The sequence below is a fragment of the Equus asinus genome, chromosome 29 (assembly GCF_041296235.1).
Source record: "Equus asinus isolate D_3611 breed Donkey chromosome 29, EquAss-T2T_v2, whole genome shotgun sequence".
Taxonomy (NCBI): Eukaryota; Metazoa; Chordata; class Mammalia; order Perissodactyla; family Equidae; genus Equus; species Equus asinus.
This window is the reverse complement of record NC_091818.1, coordinates 20,181,540-20,197,269: the sequence shown is the minus strand read 5'-3', so window position 1 is coordinate 20,197,269 and position 15,730 is coordinate 20,181,540. Positions and strand designations below refer to the sequence as shown.

Genomic DNA, 15,730 nt, shown 5'->3' with positions numbered 1-15,730 from the left:
TTAGCGCTCCTTCCTCGTGATCTTGCTCTCTGGTTCTATTTTCATGACTCTGAAACAGTAGGCGACTCATTCTCTTGGGGCCTTGTTTTAAAGAACTGTGGGAGACGGGAAACAAAGCACATCTGAAAGCTCAGCCATCTCGGTCCAGGCCTTAACACAATTTCTTCTTTTAAAGCGAACGTCTTTCGCCTATTTTGACCCTCTAGGCTGCCCATTCTTTTTGCCTCGGCGCGCATGCGCAGAAGCGGAATGCCCTTTCGTCTCTCGCGCTTCTGCTCCATTGACAATGGCGGCTCTCGGCGTGGGTCTGTTGACTCTGTTACCCGTGTGTGCTCGGAGAAGTCCAGTCCTGCGTCCTAGCCACAGGCTTCTCAGTCGTCCAGGAACTGTGGCCGCAGACGTAAGGAGAGAAGAGCAGTCGTCGGGGAGCGTGGAGACAGGTGATGGCGCCCCGTCCTCGGTTGCTCTGTAGCCCCGGCCCACAGCGGGCTAGGGAAGGGGGAAGAGAGGGCGAACGCGTGGCGTCAGGAAACGGCCGTGGAACCTTTGGCAATAGGGTGAGGCTGTGTCCCGTCCTCCTCCCATCTCCCTAGGGGAACCCAGGGCCGCCTCCGTTGCTCGAGTGGTGGGATGTGTGACGTTTCTTTCTCCGAGACTCCTGTGCTCGGTAATGAGGTCGTTTAAACCTCTGTGAATTCCAGGTCAAGAACACCGTTTGCTAGTATTTTACAACTTGGCGAAATAATGTTCCCAGTAATGACAGTGATGGCACGTACCAGTCGGTTGCTTCATCATTCCCAATTGTATCTGATTTTGATTCTCACAGTTTGCTGATGGAGATCGACTATAGTGAAGCCTTGATGAGTAACCAGGATTCCTGGCTCCCTAATGTGGGGCTCTGCCTATGAAATTTAGCCGTCTGCTTTATTCTTTTGGCCATTTCGAGCAAGATCAGCGTGGTAACAGATCTGCACCCACTAGAACAGGCTGTTGTCCTGCACGCGTTCTGAATTTATATTCTTGTGCGTTGAGAAGCTCTCTAGTAGCCAACCCGTCTTGTGACCCAAGAGTTGTGTGTACGTTGTTTACAGTTGTTAAAACAATCTAGCAGAAATGTATCGCTGTCTCCGTCTTACAGATGTGCACAGAGGCTCCAAGAGCTGACTTGTGCAGGGTCATATAGCTGAGTTAATTTAGACTTCGAGTCGAGCAGTTAAACAAAAGAAAATGTGTTGATTTCTACCATTTCTTGAGCTATAGTTTTAAGAAATGAAATTATTTCTGGGAACAGTTCTAAAGTAGGCTGAACAAGTAAAGTATTTTACCCTAAAGTAAATGATGGGATTGCTCCCCTCATCAGACTGCGTCAAAGACTCGTATTGACAGTGAGAAGTGTTACTTAATATGACATTTCATTGAAATGCTGATTGGATTGTATTTAGTAGAAGCTGATTCTGTTAAAAATTCTTCAGTAACTCTGAAAATTTGAGTAAGGATTCTGCCAAAGACACTATTGTAATTTAACATCTGTACAGTGGTTTAAATTTGAGAGTATTTTCAAATGCTCTTTGAGAAATAAAACTCTGTAAAGAAGGTATGGAAGGAATTATTATTACTCCATTTTATGAATGAGGAAACAGACTAGTCCATGTGGCTAGTTCAGACTTACCCAGCTATTCAGTAGCAAAGAAGAATAAAACCTTCTGATTCCAAGGCAATCCTTTTCACTTAGTACAGCTTTGTTGTTTTTCTTAGGAAATGTGCTTCATTTTGTATCATTAGGGTCATTTAACTGACTAAATATCCATGGGCTCTTGTGGGGCATAACAAGTAAGAAAATCCTCATCTGAATTTCTTTTCCATTTCTTTTCCGTTTTTAAAAAGAGAAGAAGGCAAGTACACCTTATAGTCACATGGAAGCATATAATTTTATAATTGGAACTTGAGAAATATCCAGTTCAATTTTTCACTCAGTGTGAGAACTCAGTGCCAAAACATTCCTATTAACCTTTTCTGGTAACAAGAAACACACTGTTTTGTAAATCAGCCAGTTCAGTTTTTGGTCAGGCTCTAATGGGTGAAAAATGTTTGTAATGAACTAAAATATGCTAATTTCCATTTCCACGTTGGTCTTAATTTTGACATAGCTTTCATGTGAGTAGTGGAAAGAACCTTAATTTAAGAGTAAGAATATGTAATGTATTATTCAGGACTCTTGGGTGCAGGCGACAGAAACTAACTGAAATTAGCATAAGCAGAAAAGGGAGGATATACCAACCCCTGTAGCTGGACTCCAGAAAGAGACATAGCTGCTTTAAGGTAGACTGGATGGATGTGGTCAGTGTGAGGTATTCTCCTCCTCATCTATTGTTCAGTGGCCTCATTCTCTGAGATTCTTCTCCATGGTGGTGTTGGTGGACGCATGGCCACCAGCAGCTCTGTGTTCACTGCTTGCAGCTCTCTCCAAAGGGAAGAGTGAAATAATCTTTGACCTGAATTTGAAAAATTCTAAGAAAGAGCTTTTGATTGATCACATTCCCACCCTTTAGACCAAGAGGAGTTATTCAAAACAGTGTGATAATCCTGGCCTGTCTAGTAGGGTGAGGGTGAGTGTGATACTAGAGTCGCTGTGTTGACAGATCCACCACAGCCGCACAGTGGTCTACCCCCAGGGCCCTGCTGTTCCCAGAACAAGGAGGCCGTGCCAGGCATCCAGACAACAGTGACCGCTGCAGGTTTGAGTCTGTCATAAGATATTAGCACTTACTAGTTTTTCCTCTTAACTGTGTGTCATTTGTAGATTTGATAAGCCTTTTGTGAGATGATAAACTTAAACTGCCTGAACTTTTTGTCCCCTCCTTCACAACCTTGTCATGTCTACATTGTGCTTACCTACTGTTGTTCAAGGCCAGAGCTGTTAAAGCTTTAGGTGCTACCTCTCCCATTTTCTCAGGCACGCTGCCCCATCTTTTATCGACCTTCTCTATCTCAATCTCTGCTCCAGTCCCTGCTCTTCCCCAGTAATCCAGCTGTAGGATATACTTGCATAAAAGTGCCAAGACAATGTATACAGATGACGTTGCGTTATTGTTTGTAATAGTGAAGAAAGGGAAACCGTCTACATATCTATCAGTAGAGGATTGGCTAAACTATGGTAAATATACAAGAATACTTAAACAATTATTTTTAAAATGAGGTAAATATATATCTACTGATATGGGAAGATATCCCCAATGTATTACATTTTTAAAAGCATATTACAGCCTAGAATGTATGGTATAATTTTGATTGTGTAAAAAATGTTTATGGAGACATACAAATGTATATGTTTAGGTATGACTTGAACTTTTCTGGAAAGGTAAGTACCGGGCTTAATGATCTGCTGTCATTAGAGGGAGAGGCCTGGGGGAGGATTTATACTCCTACTTAATGAAATTTCACAGTTTGACTTTACTTTCCCAACAAGCAGTTGGACGTCAGTCTAGACTCAGTAAAATCGGAAACAAGAACATATAGGTGGTAATTACAGCTGGAAAAGTGAAAGCCTGTATCATAAAAAAAGATGGAAATAGTTGGAAGGACTGTCAGTAGACTGAGATCAAAGTGAATAAGAACAGTCCCTGTCCTCAATATGGAAGGGAGAGATTCGTCCATATTGTGAGATAAATACACCACCATGAATTACATTCTTTCATAGATGTTGAAGTAAGGTAATACAGAGGTGGGAGAGAGTCTCCTGTGGAGAGTCAGAAGTCTGCACAGACCTGAGTAAGATTTGGAGGATGAATGGGAGTTTGCAGGCAGAAAATGAGAAGGTGGGCATTGCAGCCTGAGAGAAGGAGACACTGAAAGTTCATAGTGTGAGTGATAGTCCTGTGTGGGTAGACTGCCATCAGTCAACAGTGCAAAAGGAGGCAATGGTAGAAATTCACATTGAAGAGCAGAGATGGACCAAGATGCCAGTACCTATACCCATGCTGTGGATTGGGAAGCTGTTGAAGGGGTTTAAGCAGAGAAGTCAAAGAATGAGACTTTAAAAAAAAGATTATAAAGATTACTTTGGCAGCAATGTAGAGATTGACCTGAGAAGGACAAGATTAGAGTGAATGAGACCAGTTTAGGAATTTGGCTGTTGTGGTGATACAGGCCTGAAATAAGAGATTGATGTTAAGGAATTGGCATCCAGAATAGAGATGAGAACACGTATTTAAGAGATGTGTTTTCAGCATCTTGTACAGTGAGTGTAGGAAAGATAGTAAGTGTCTGATAATTGTTAGAAACGTGGAGTAGGTCAAGGCTGAGAGTTCTCTTTTGTGCCATTGGACAATGGACTTGCCTGTAGGTCAGTGCTAATGAGCCGAGTTTAGGGGTCAGCCAACTCTTAACTGTCATTAGCCCACATTTCTCTGTCTTGTCTATGAGAATGTCTTGGAGTTTGCTGAAATCAAGGTACAGTGTGTTTTCAGTATGTCCTTGATCCCTTAGTTTTTTAACCTTTCGAAAGAAAATGAAGCTAAAAGCCCCTGCTGATTTCCATGCATCAGTTACATTTTCTATTCTATTTAATCTCTTTGGAATTTTGTTGGGGGTATTTATATCACATGTGGTGGTTTATAATCCCTGGAATCTACCATTCCAGACTTTCAGAAGAAGCACTTTTAAGCCACTCAACTAGAAGTTAAATATCTTGGAGGAAAACTGAGTTGCTAAGATTTGGTGGCTTTAATGTTCTTAGAACTTGAATGCTTTTCTTTTTTCTTATAGTTTACTTGCTGATCTCTCCTTTGCAGCCAGTGGATTGTTAATATTTAATTATTGACTATCATAGCTCCTGTTTTCATTTCCTGAGATTGTAAAATTCCTAACCCCTGGAGTGGTTTTTTTTTAAAAATTTTTATTGAGTTAATGATAGTTTACAATCTTGTGAAATTTCAGTTGTACATTATTGTTTGTCAGTCATGTTGTAGGTGCACCCCTTCACCCTTTGTGCCCACCCCCCACCCCCCCTTTCCCCTGGTAGCCACTAATCTGTTCTCTTTGTCTACATTTTTAAATCCTGGAGTGGTTTTTAATGAAAGCAAAAAATTACTCTTTATTTCTTTAGTAAAATTGTCCATGAGCTCTTTATGGGCAGCAACTAGATTTTAAATTCTTTGATTTCCCTGTGATACAGAGCACATGATAGTTGGTAACTCATTGTTAATTGTTTGAGCCAGATCAAGACCCTTGACAGAAGAACTATAGTAACTTAGTTAAATACATTAAACTTCTAAACTCCTTGTCTGTTTACACTCAGGCTTGTAATAATTTCTTTTAGGCTTTGAAATGTTATAGCTTGCACAGATTTTGTATGTGTGTATTTGTGGGAGTGTTAAATGAGTGATTTTAGTTTCCTAGTTTTGCTTTTAAAATTTGGTGGAGCGCTCTCTCGTTAGCACTGTTTGTTGAATATAGTAATCAGAACAGAGAAAGCGGGCAGTTTTAGTGATAGTCACAAGAGAATGGTGAAATGAAAATTGAAAGTGTGTAGCTTCACCCTTAGAAAGGAAGAGAAGAAAGAAGATGAGATTAGGATAAAGTGGTTTAGTCACATTTAATATCTTTATACACCTTATCAAAATATTCTTTAGGTCTTATCAAAATATTCTTTAATTTTACGTGTGTGTGTATGTTGGAAACATTTTTATCTCATTCATAGGCTCTGAAGACCAAACTCCCAAAAAGAGGTTCTCTGAGGTGCAGAAAGAAAGACGAGAACAGGCACAGCGGACTGTTTTAATACATTGCCCAAGTAAAATCAGTGAAAAAAAGTTTCTCAAATATTTATCCCAACATGGACCTATTCATAATCATTTCTTCTATGAAAGCTTTGTAAGTATGTGAAAAACAATCTACCTTAACATTCGTGCTTTTTTTTAAAGTTGTTTTTTACTCTTGCCTCTTTGCAATATGATAAAGTTAGATTCTCTTTTGACACCCTACATCTTTCCTTATTTTCCTTCCTAAATTTCTTTAATGAGGGTTTTTTTTTGACCTGAGAACAGAAATCCTTACAGGAGTATTACAGAATTACAAGGTGTTTATAACTGAATGATTCTATTATTTGAATACTTTAAATAGTCCTCTTATCTTAGGGAGAAGGGCCAGTGGGAGGGGGTCTTTGTTTTGTCTTTTAATTTTCTGTTTCACCTTTCTTTTCAGCTTCTCTTGACTAATAGCACTTTAGAGTGGTCCTTTTCTTAATTTGCTTATAATGATTACAACCAGTGCCCATGTTAGAAGCTTATCATTTGTGAATTTTAAAAATTAATGTTTTTCATGTTATGATAATCGCTCTGAAATATGAACTGAAATACCATGTAGGATGTATCATTGTGAAACGTGTTCTGTTTGTCTCATGTTCTTGGTGTAGGGGCTTTATGCTGTTGTGGAGTTTTGTCAGAAGGAGAGTGTGGCTTCGCTGCAGAGTGTGACTCGTACCCCGGGCCTGGGCACGGAGGCTGCCATTCCGTTCCGGTCACGGTGCTTCAGTTTGAAGCTGAGGAGTCCCTCAGGCCAGCCCTCGGAGCCGGCGCGTGTGCCGTGTAACAGTCAGTCGCCTCCCTCAAGCAAGAAGCTTTTTGAATTACTCTGTTATGCAGAAAGTGTAAGTTTATAGGTGTACTTCCCCAACTTTAAGAAATATGTGTGCGTGATATGATTTATTGGAAGTTCTTATGATTAAATATGCAAACAACAGAATACATTGAGTGAAAAACGAAAGGAATCCTTCCCCACTCCCTGCCCTCACCCCGTTTGTACTGCTCGGGATAACCACGTTCTTCCAAAGCTGTTTGGGCCTTTGGACTATGCGTGTTTTCTTTCTCTAGTCAACATAATGACAGACAGTTGTACACAGCATTCTTCTATGAATTTTAAAATATCTTATTTCTCATTTTATCTCTTCTTTCTGCTCTTATAATGTTTGTATTAGTTTTGGTTTTTCTCAGACTTGTCAGAGGTTTAGCTGGTTTAGTAGTCCTTTCAAAGAATCAGTTCATGGTTTTATTAAAGTGTTATTTTTTGGTTTGATTTTCTAATTTTTAAATTTTTACTTCTAATCTTTTATATTTTGTTTTTCTTGAGTTGAATGCTTAGTTCACTTATTTTCAAATATGGACATTTGAGGCTATGATTTTTATTCTAAATATTCAACTCCAATACACAGCTTCAAAATGTCATCATTTTAACACCAGTGTTCTGGTGAGTATACAGAATTGTTAGTCTAAGGGACTGAGAAATCTTGGGCCTCGTTACTTGAAGCATTGCTTATTTCTACTGTTTTTGCCTTTAACTTGGTTCCTTTCTCTCCCCAACTTCATTTAAATGTCCAGCTTTATGGTGGTTTTGACCTCCTTTTCTGGAGCATTTTACTACTTGCATTTTCCTAAAACAACACTTTATACTCATTGCCTAAGAAAAGTAGTAGTTTTAATTCTAGCCAACTTCTGTTTTGCTAGTTTCATCTTTCCTCAGTGTTTTTTAAAGGATGTTTTTAAAAATCCACTTTTAAGGCTGAAGAAAAAAAGATTGCATATTTTTAAGGTAGGTCTCCAAAGCCGTCAAATGTCTAGAAGTAAAGTGACGATTATTTTCTATGACCTGTACATTTTCTCTGTTTTGTTGCTTTTGTTTCGGCCAGCTAGATAGATGATCAGCTGGACACCCTCTTGAAGGCATCCCAGCTGACCGAGGAGAACACCAGGCTGCGCTACCTCACCTGCTCCCTTATTGAAGACGTGGCGGGCGCCTATTTTCCAGACTGTGCCGTCAGGCCCTTCGGCTCTTCGGTGAACAGTTTTGGGAAATTAGGATGTGATTTGGACATGTTTTTGGATCTAGATGAAATAGGAAAATTCAGCGCTCACAAGGTAATTGTATTTCTTTAGATCACTAAAATTGAGTTGTTAGAAAAATAAAGGAAATCTTCTGACTTAATAAAATTATAACTGTTGATTTCTAAACTTAGTAAACAGTGCCGTTAAAGAGTATGGTCCATTTGATATTGGTTCTCCAGAACTGTAAATTCTTCCTTTGTATTGGCCTAACTTGTGATTATTTTTTGTGAATATCCTATACATTTGCAGTAAAATGGTTGTTCTTTTCAGGAGTTCAGAAGGTTTTTGGTTAGTCCAAGTTAGTTACTGTGTTATTCAGATTATCCGTATATTAACTAAGTGTTTTATCTGTGTGAGCTAGTTACTGAAAAATTTAAAAATCTCATGATTTTTAGTTTTGTTAATTTCTCCTTTGAATTCTTTGGATTTTTGCATTTTTCAAAGGCCATGTTAGCTACTTATAGCTATATGGGTATATGATTATTATATCTTCTAATTGGGTTGTTCATTTATATTAAGTTATGTTCTTCATCTCTGTAAATGCTTGTCCTTAAATTCTTTTTTGTTTGTTAAGGTGGTCACTTGTTATTTGCCTCACGTATCTTTTTTTTTTTTTAATTTTTAAAAAATTTTTTCTTTTTTTTAAAGATTGGCACCTGAACTGACAGCTGTTGCCAGTCTTTTTTTTTTTTTCCTGCTTTATCTCCCCAAATCCCCCCTGGTACATAGTTATGTATCTTAGTTGCAGGTCCTTCTAGTTGTGGCATGTCATATTTCTTCTATATCTGTATTTTCAGCCTTTACGTGTATTGTTACATTTTGCATATATCTCTTATAAATAGCAGATCACTGATTTATGTGCTTTTACTCTAGTCTGTGAGTCTTTTAGTTGCATGTATTTATTTATTATTACTGATAATTTTTTCATTCACTTCTCCTGTCTTATTTTTTATTTCCTATTTTCTTTGCTTTTTGTTCCCTTCTTTCCTTCCTCCTATGTGGGTAATGGTTTCTTTATTCCTGCCCTTTCCTCCCTCCCTTTTTTCCTCTTAATAGTTTAAAAATTATTCCATTTATGTTCTTATTAACATGCATGTCTAACCAAGTAAAAATTGATATCTCTACCATCCTCTCGAACAATATAAGGATGCTTTCATGTAGTTACAACTTTGAAAGGGCTTCTGTGTTTTTATAAAATGTTAGGTTTTTATGACTCTGTCTTTTTTTTTTTTTTTTTGCTTTTTTGGTAAGGAAGATTGAGCCTGAGCTAACATCTGTTGCAAATTTTCCTTTTTTTTTTCCCCCTCTCCCCAAAGCCCCAGTACATAGTTCTGTATCCTAGTTGTACATCCTTCTAGTTCTTCTATGTAGGATGCCACCACAGCATGGCGTGATGAGCATTGTGTGGGTCCACGCCCAGGATGTGAACCAGCAAACCCAGGGCACCGAAGCGGAGTGCATGAACTTAACCACTAAGCCACTGGGCTGGCCTGACTCTGTCTTTTTTAATGTATTTCAAACTACTGCATGTGAATGTCCAGTTGATACTTCAAACTTAACATTTCGACTACAAAACTTATCTTCATCTTCTTGCAAATTTTTTTTGTTTTTGTTAAAGTTCTTATGTATGTTTCACGTTAGTGACATTTTAGCTTTCCTGACATTTGCTATCTTTTTTAGCTGTTTCTCAGTATGTTTTGTGTCTGTGCCTTCATTTACCTCCTCAAAGCTGTAGTCACACAGTCCCTTATAACCTCTCACTTAGGTTGTTATAACAGCTTCCTGCTTTCTGCTGATCCCTTGTGCCGTGCCTTGATATTCCAACCTTCAGTCTGTGCTTGAGTTACCCTAAAACAAGGGTCAGATCTTCTCACAAACTTAGAATGGTTCTTCTCTTTAGTGTAGTATTGAAGTGCTCTGTCTCTTAAGTAATTTTAGTGATCATTTCTCATTGTATATCTTTATACATCGAGTTTTCCCATCACATTATTTAATTACCAAATTCGAAGGGAGTTGTAGAATATGAATACTGACCAAACAATTGCTCTGTCCCTTCTGTGAGGAGGGCTCTTTCCCTCCTTTTACCGGCTGTCATTCCGAAGCAGCTTTCAAAACCTGGTTCTGTCTCCACCTTCTGGAAACATACTTGATTTTTTTTTCTCCTCTCCAGTCAAAATTAATTAGTCTTGTGAAGGCTGACATGTACTTGAAATTGTATTAAATCCTGAGCAGGGATACTTAAATTGTGTTAGACTACTTTTATATTAAATAAAAGACTTCACTGCATAGTCAAGGAGCATAGTAATGTGTTGTAATGGCTAAGGCCTGGCCTCTGGTGCCAAACTGCACAATGGTAATTGTACTTACTAGCTGTGTGATCCTGGGTAAGTTATTGACTTTCTCTGTGCCTCAATTTTCCGAGCTGTAAAATTGAGAGAGTGCTATAGCACCTGTCTTGCAGAACTTGAGAAAATTGATTGAGCTAAGACACGTGAAACACATAGGACAGTGCTTAGCACGACGTGCTCAAATATCCACCACCGTCAGCAGCAATATCATGAGTAATTTTATTCTTAGACAAGTAGAAAACATTTTTTTCTGTTGGAAGCAGAGGGAGGAGTTGAAAACTTTTAGTTGGGTCTTAGATTTCTAAAATATAGAGGTATTTAGAAAAAGATAATTTAAAAGACAGTGCTCCAGTCTCACTAAACAATTTGACGTTATTTTGTATATAGGTTTAACTTACGCAACATTGCACGTACATATTTCAGAGTATTAGCTTTGCTAATAGAAACCTGAAAAATGAAATTTAGTGAGAAATGGAAGCACTTTTAAATCCGTCACATTCATAAAGCAGCATTATTGACCACTTTGTGCAATCGTGAACTCTCTTTCATCTTGCTTCCTGGTACTTCCTGTGCCTCCCAGCATTCTACCTTGATTTACTAATTCCCTATGGGCTTGTTTTGCTCCTCAGCCCAAGTTGAGGGCTGTTAGGAAGACTGTGTGAGATTCTTGTATGTCTTACAGGCCTATGTAGGATACCCTGTGCATCACAGGCACTAAGTAGATGATTTGCTAATGAATAAATCAAACTAACTTACTGAAATAGTCAATTTCTTAATTTTTATTTATTTATTTCTTTTGGTGAGGAAGATTGGCCCTGAGCTAACATCTGTGCCAGTCATCCTCTATTTTGTATGTGGGACACTGCCACAGCATGGCTTGATGATCGGTGTGTAGGTCCATGCCCAGGATCCAAACCTCTGAACCCCAGACTGCTGAAGTGGAATGTGTAAACTTAACCACTATGCCACCAGGCCAACCCCCATAAAATTTTTAATGTGTGAAAGATAACGTTTGTGTGAAATGTGTTGTCACAAAGATAATTTTAGCACAGAATCCTGAGCTAAAATCTGTCTTGCTCGTCCCATCAGTTTTTTCCTTTTTCTAATAGGGTTCTATATCCAGAGGATTTAGGTAACAAGTGAAAATTGGTGGCTAAGTCCTGTTTCCTGTTATCTAAATTGTTGCTCTGGGCAAAGTGCTTAACTTGTGTTTTGTCTTTATTCCATAGTGGCATAATACTAGACTGATTAGGAAGAACATGTAATAATATTACAAAAATTTATCTGAAACTAAATAGTGCTATAAAGAATAGAAAAATTAATAAGAAATGTTTATTGATTTAGCTGTGTATGAAGCGTTTTTCTAATTTTTATTTGTCTGATGGAGGAGAGTAATTTTTGAAAGGGTCTTACCTTTGCTCGTAATAGATGTGTTTTTCATTATCTGTATCTTCCATAATGGCAGTGTTTTGTTTCTGTGCAGAGTCCTTTAGTCTGAGTACCTGTGTGTTCCTCAGTCTCTCACTTCTTCTATCAGCCGGATTAGACCAGGGTGTTCCTTGGTGATCAACAGCTCCCAAACCTCTGGCTTCAGAAACATCACTGTCATCTCTTGCTGGGGCCGTGTGGCCAGAGCGGGTCAGCAGGGGCCCTCTAGTATACCTCTCAGACACCGAGGCTGACCGCGGTTTCATCACCCGTGCTTCTGCGTCACTGAGGCAGTGGAAAGGCAGCGTGGGGAGCTGGGCGCTGGCTCTCAGCTTCTGCCTGCAGGCGAGGCGGGAAGCCTCTGCCCACATTTCCTTGGCTAAAGCAAGTCACGTGACTGCTTAACCTCAGAAGGGCAGGAAGGCAACATCCTCCTGAGTGTGAGAAAAGTGATGCAGCATGTTTGGTGAATAGCTTTAACGTGTCACATTCCTGCTCTTAGTTCACAGGTTCTCCAGTTTTCTGGCTCTAATTTCATTCCTCGGATCCATTATCCTCTGGTGTCATTTTCACTTCTGTTACCTCAATGACTTTATTCTTCTCTCACTTATCATATTTAATATTTTAAAAATCTCGTTATCTCCTCCTGAGTGTTTCTGACCCTTCCTTTGCATCTGAGTCCAACATACTGCTGCACGTATGTTCTGACACTACTCCTGTTGCCTTTCTTTTGCCACCCCGAGGTTATTTGACCCCAGATAAGTCTTTCTTTTCTGATCCTGCTTACTCTCGATAGAAGATGCTTGTTCTTCTTTGCTTTTCTGTTGAACGGCTAGATACTGTATTTATTGGTTGCCCTTGTGTGAGTTCCTCCTTCCCACATACATTGGTGCGTGCTTGTGTTTAAAAATACAATAGGCTAGGGAAACAAAAGTTATAAAGATGTTATAATAAAGGTGCTAAGCTAGATTTTTGAAATTTTAATGTTTTTAAAGGAAAGCCATTTTTTATTCCCTTTAGTGTAAAAGTTTCCTAGTAAATAGAAATCTGTCTAGATGACAGAAATCACTAGAGAAAATATAACATGTTTATTTGCAGGAATTGTTTGTATGCATGCCTCATTGGTATACTATTTTAATCTGTTTTTTTCTAATTGTAAAATAGTAGTTACAAAAATGTATAATATCTCTCATGGGTCCATCACACCTAGAAATAATTAATGTAGATAGTTTAATGTATTTTATTCTGGATTTTATCCTTTGCATAGAGAAATGCTTTTTTTTAAACAAAAAAAAATCTTTATAGATTATAACTTAATCTACACAGATTATAACTTGATTTTTTTTTCAGTTAATAGTGTCTTAGCAATTCAGTCTGCCGCATCCTATTCGGTGGCTGCAGAGAGTTCCATTGAATGAATGTACCATAATTTACTTAACCAACCCTCTATTTATTGGACAGGGTAATATCTTTTTTTTCCTTTTTTATTTTCAACTATGTTAGGAAGTATTCTTCAGTTGTACATAACAGAAACCAACCCAAACTAGCTTAAACAAGCAAAAAAAAAAGAAGTAGAGCAAGCATGATAGAACCCAGGGTCAGGAATGCGGGCTAGTCTTAGGAAAGGACTGGAACTAGGACGTGTAAACTCTGAGGAACCTATGAAGTGTTCTCTTTCTCCCCACATATTAGCTGTATTTATCTTTCTTTCACTCCCCTCTCCCCACTGATTTTCTTTACATTTTCATCCTCTTGGTATAGAACGTGGTGCCCCAAAGCTTCTGAGTTGTATCTTTCAGCCACAAGGTGCTTCTGAACCTCAGTCCCAATTCCTAGTAGAGATGTCTGGATGAGTGAATGGTACGGTCCCACAGTGCTTAGTCAGCTGCCCACGCCTGGTCCACTCAGCGGGGAGGAGGGGCCTGTATGTCCGTGATAAACACCGTTGGGGCTTGAATCCTTTCAGTAGGAATGAGTTCTGGAGGAGGCGTGGTTGAGAGTAGGGAGCCTTGTTAAGCTACATAGAGCACTCAAAAGGTGTCTGCCACACAGCTAGTGCCGTGGCGAGTGAGCAGCTTTGGACGTCAGCTCATTTATGTAAGTATTCCTTTGGGACAGTTTCCTAGAATTTTAATAGGTGGTCAAAGTATTATGCATCTCAAGTTTCAGTGGAAACTGAAGTTGTCCAAAAAGTATGTCCCAGTTTATCCTCCCTCTGCCGGTGTATACGCATTTTCCTGCACCCAGCGGTGCTGGTCCTGTCAGCCCTTTTGTCTTTGCCAGACTGATAAATGAAAGATCTCAATGCTGTTGTAGTTTCTTCTTTAATTTCTGTAGAAAACAAGAACATCTTTTACTATGTTCCTTTTTTTTTTTTAGAGATTGGCACCTGAGCTAACAACTGTTGCCAACCTTTTTTTTCCTTCTTCTTCTCCCCAAAGCCCCCCGGTACATAGCTGTGTATTTTTAGTTGTGAGTCCTAGTTGTGGCATGTGGGACGCCGCCTCAGTGTGGTCTGATGAGCGGTGCCACGCCTGCACCCAGGATCTGAACCGGTGAAACCTTGGGCCTCCGAGGCGGAGCATGCCAACTTAACCACTTGGCCACGGGGCCAGTCCCACTATGTTTCTTATATTTTTATTTCTTCTGTTAATTTCTTATTCAAATCTTTTTTGCCCATTTTTAGAATTAGGTGGGTTTTTCTCCCTTTTGTTTGTACAAACCCTTCATAAATTAGGAGAATTACCCCTTTATGTGACATATGTTTTATTGTCTTCCTTTGTCTTTTATCTAGTAGTGACTATGTGCTTTGCTTTAAGATGGTTTTAGTTTTTATGGAATCATTTCTTCTTTTGTGTCTTCTGGAATTTTGTGTCACGCTTAGAGAATCCTTCACTATTCTGAGATTATAAAAGCATTCACCCATTGTCTTCTAGTACTTTACTGATAAAACTTTTTGCACTGAAGTCTTTGATCCATGTTGAATTTACTTTGGTTTTGGGACTAATATAGGGTTCTAGTTTATTTTTTAATGGCCGCCTGACTCATTTGTTGAATAGTAATTTCCCCCCAATGATTTGCGGAGCTCATCTTATTAAATATTAAATTCCTGTATATAGTTGCGTGTTTATACTGTCTGTTTTCTTCCATCTGATCTATTTGATCTTCTGTTCGATCTGCTGTTCTTGTGCATGTAGCTACTGTGGGTTTATAGCATCTGTTAAAAAACAATGGCTAACTAGGAAAGGGCTAATATACGTTCACAGAATTTACAGTCAGTGGTTCTGCGTGTAACAGTACTTTACAATACATAACATGCTATGGTATGTGAGTCAATTAGAAAAAGCCAGTAGCATTTCAAATTAGCACTTTATGCTCTGGAGAAACAAAAGTCAATTGAATATTTTTTAAGTCTGCTTTTGATTATGATTACATGAAGAATTTGTGTGTGTGTGTGTTTTGCCGGAAATGACTTAAAGCATCCTTTTGGAAAAGTTTAAGAAATTCCTTTTTATAAAAAGCTCCTATTTACTAATATTTTTCTTATTCAGACCTCTGGAAATTTTCTGATGGAATTTCAAGTGAAAAATGTTCCTTCAGAAAGAATTGCAACTCAGAAGATCCTCTCTGTGATAGGAGAATGCCTGGACCAGTTTGGCCCTGGTTGTGTGGGTGTACAAAAAATATTAAATGCTCGGTGTCCGCTTGTAAGATTCTCACACCAGGCCTCTGGATTTCAGTGCGATTTGACTACTAACAATAGGTATGATCTCTTAAGTTTATCATCTTAAATGTGAATATTATAAGGTATTAGCATGGTTTTTCTTGTGCAGACATTAGTGGCTTCAGACTCTTAGATATGCTTTACTAATAATTTTTTAAAAATTTGAATACTTGTATTGCAAAGTAGGAAATCCTTTTTCTTGCACTGTACATATCTGTTGATCTTTTGGTGTTCCTAAATAAAATGTTAGGATATTGTGTTAAAATGTTAGCATGCCTAACTAACATCATCTGAGAAGAACTGTATTTCATTGCTCTTACTTATGTAGCCTGATCACAACATGAAAGTACCCA

General features: G+C 38.6%; 1 protein-coding gene across 1 annotated transcript in view; it reads left to right on the top strand.

The window, feature by feature from the left end:
- Positions 1–227: 227 nt before the first annotated feature.
- The window catches only part of MTPAP (mitochondrial poly(A) polymerase), a 31,264-nt gene continuing 15,761 nt past the window's right edge, over positions 228–15,730 (top strand). Inside the window, exons 1-5 of the mRNA XM_014851801.3 lie at positions 228–440; positions 5,699–5,871; positions 6,413–6,646; positions 7,686–7,910; positions 15,205–15,416. Of these exons, the coding sequence (XP_014707287.1) occupies positions 287–440; positions 5,699–5,871; positions 6,413–6,646; positions 7,686–7,910; positions 15,205–15,416 (998 nt within the window). The 5' untranslated portion in view covers positions 228–286. The remainder of the gene's footprint in view (positions 441–5,698; positions 5,872–6,412; positions 6,647–7,685; positions 7,911–15,204; positions 15,417–15,730) is intronic.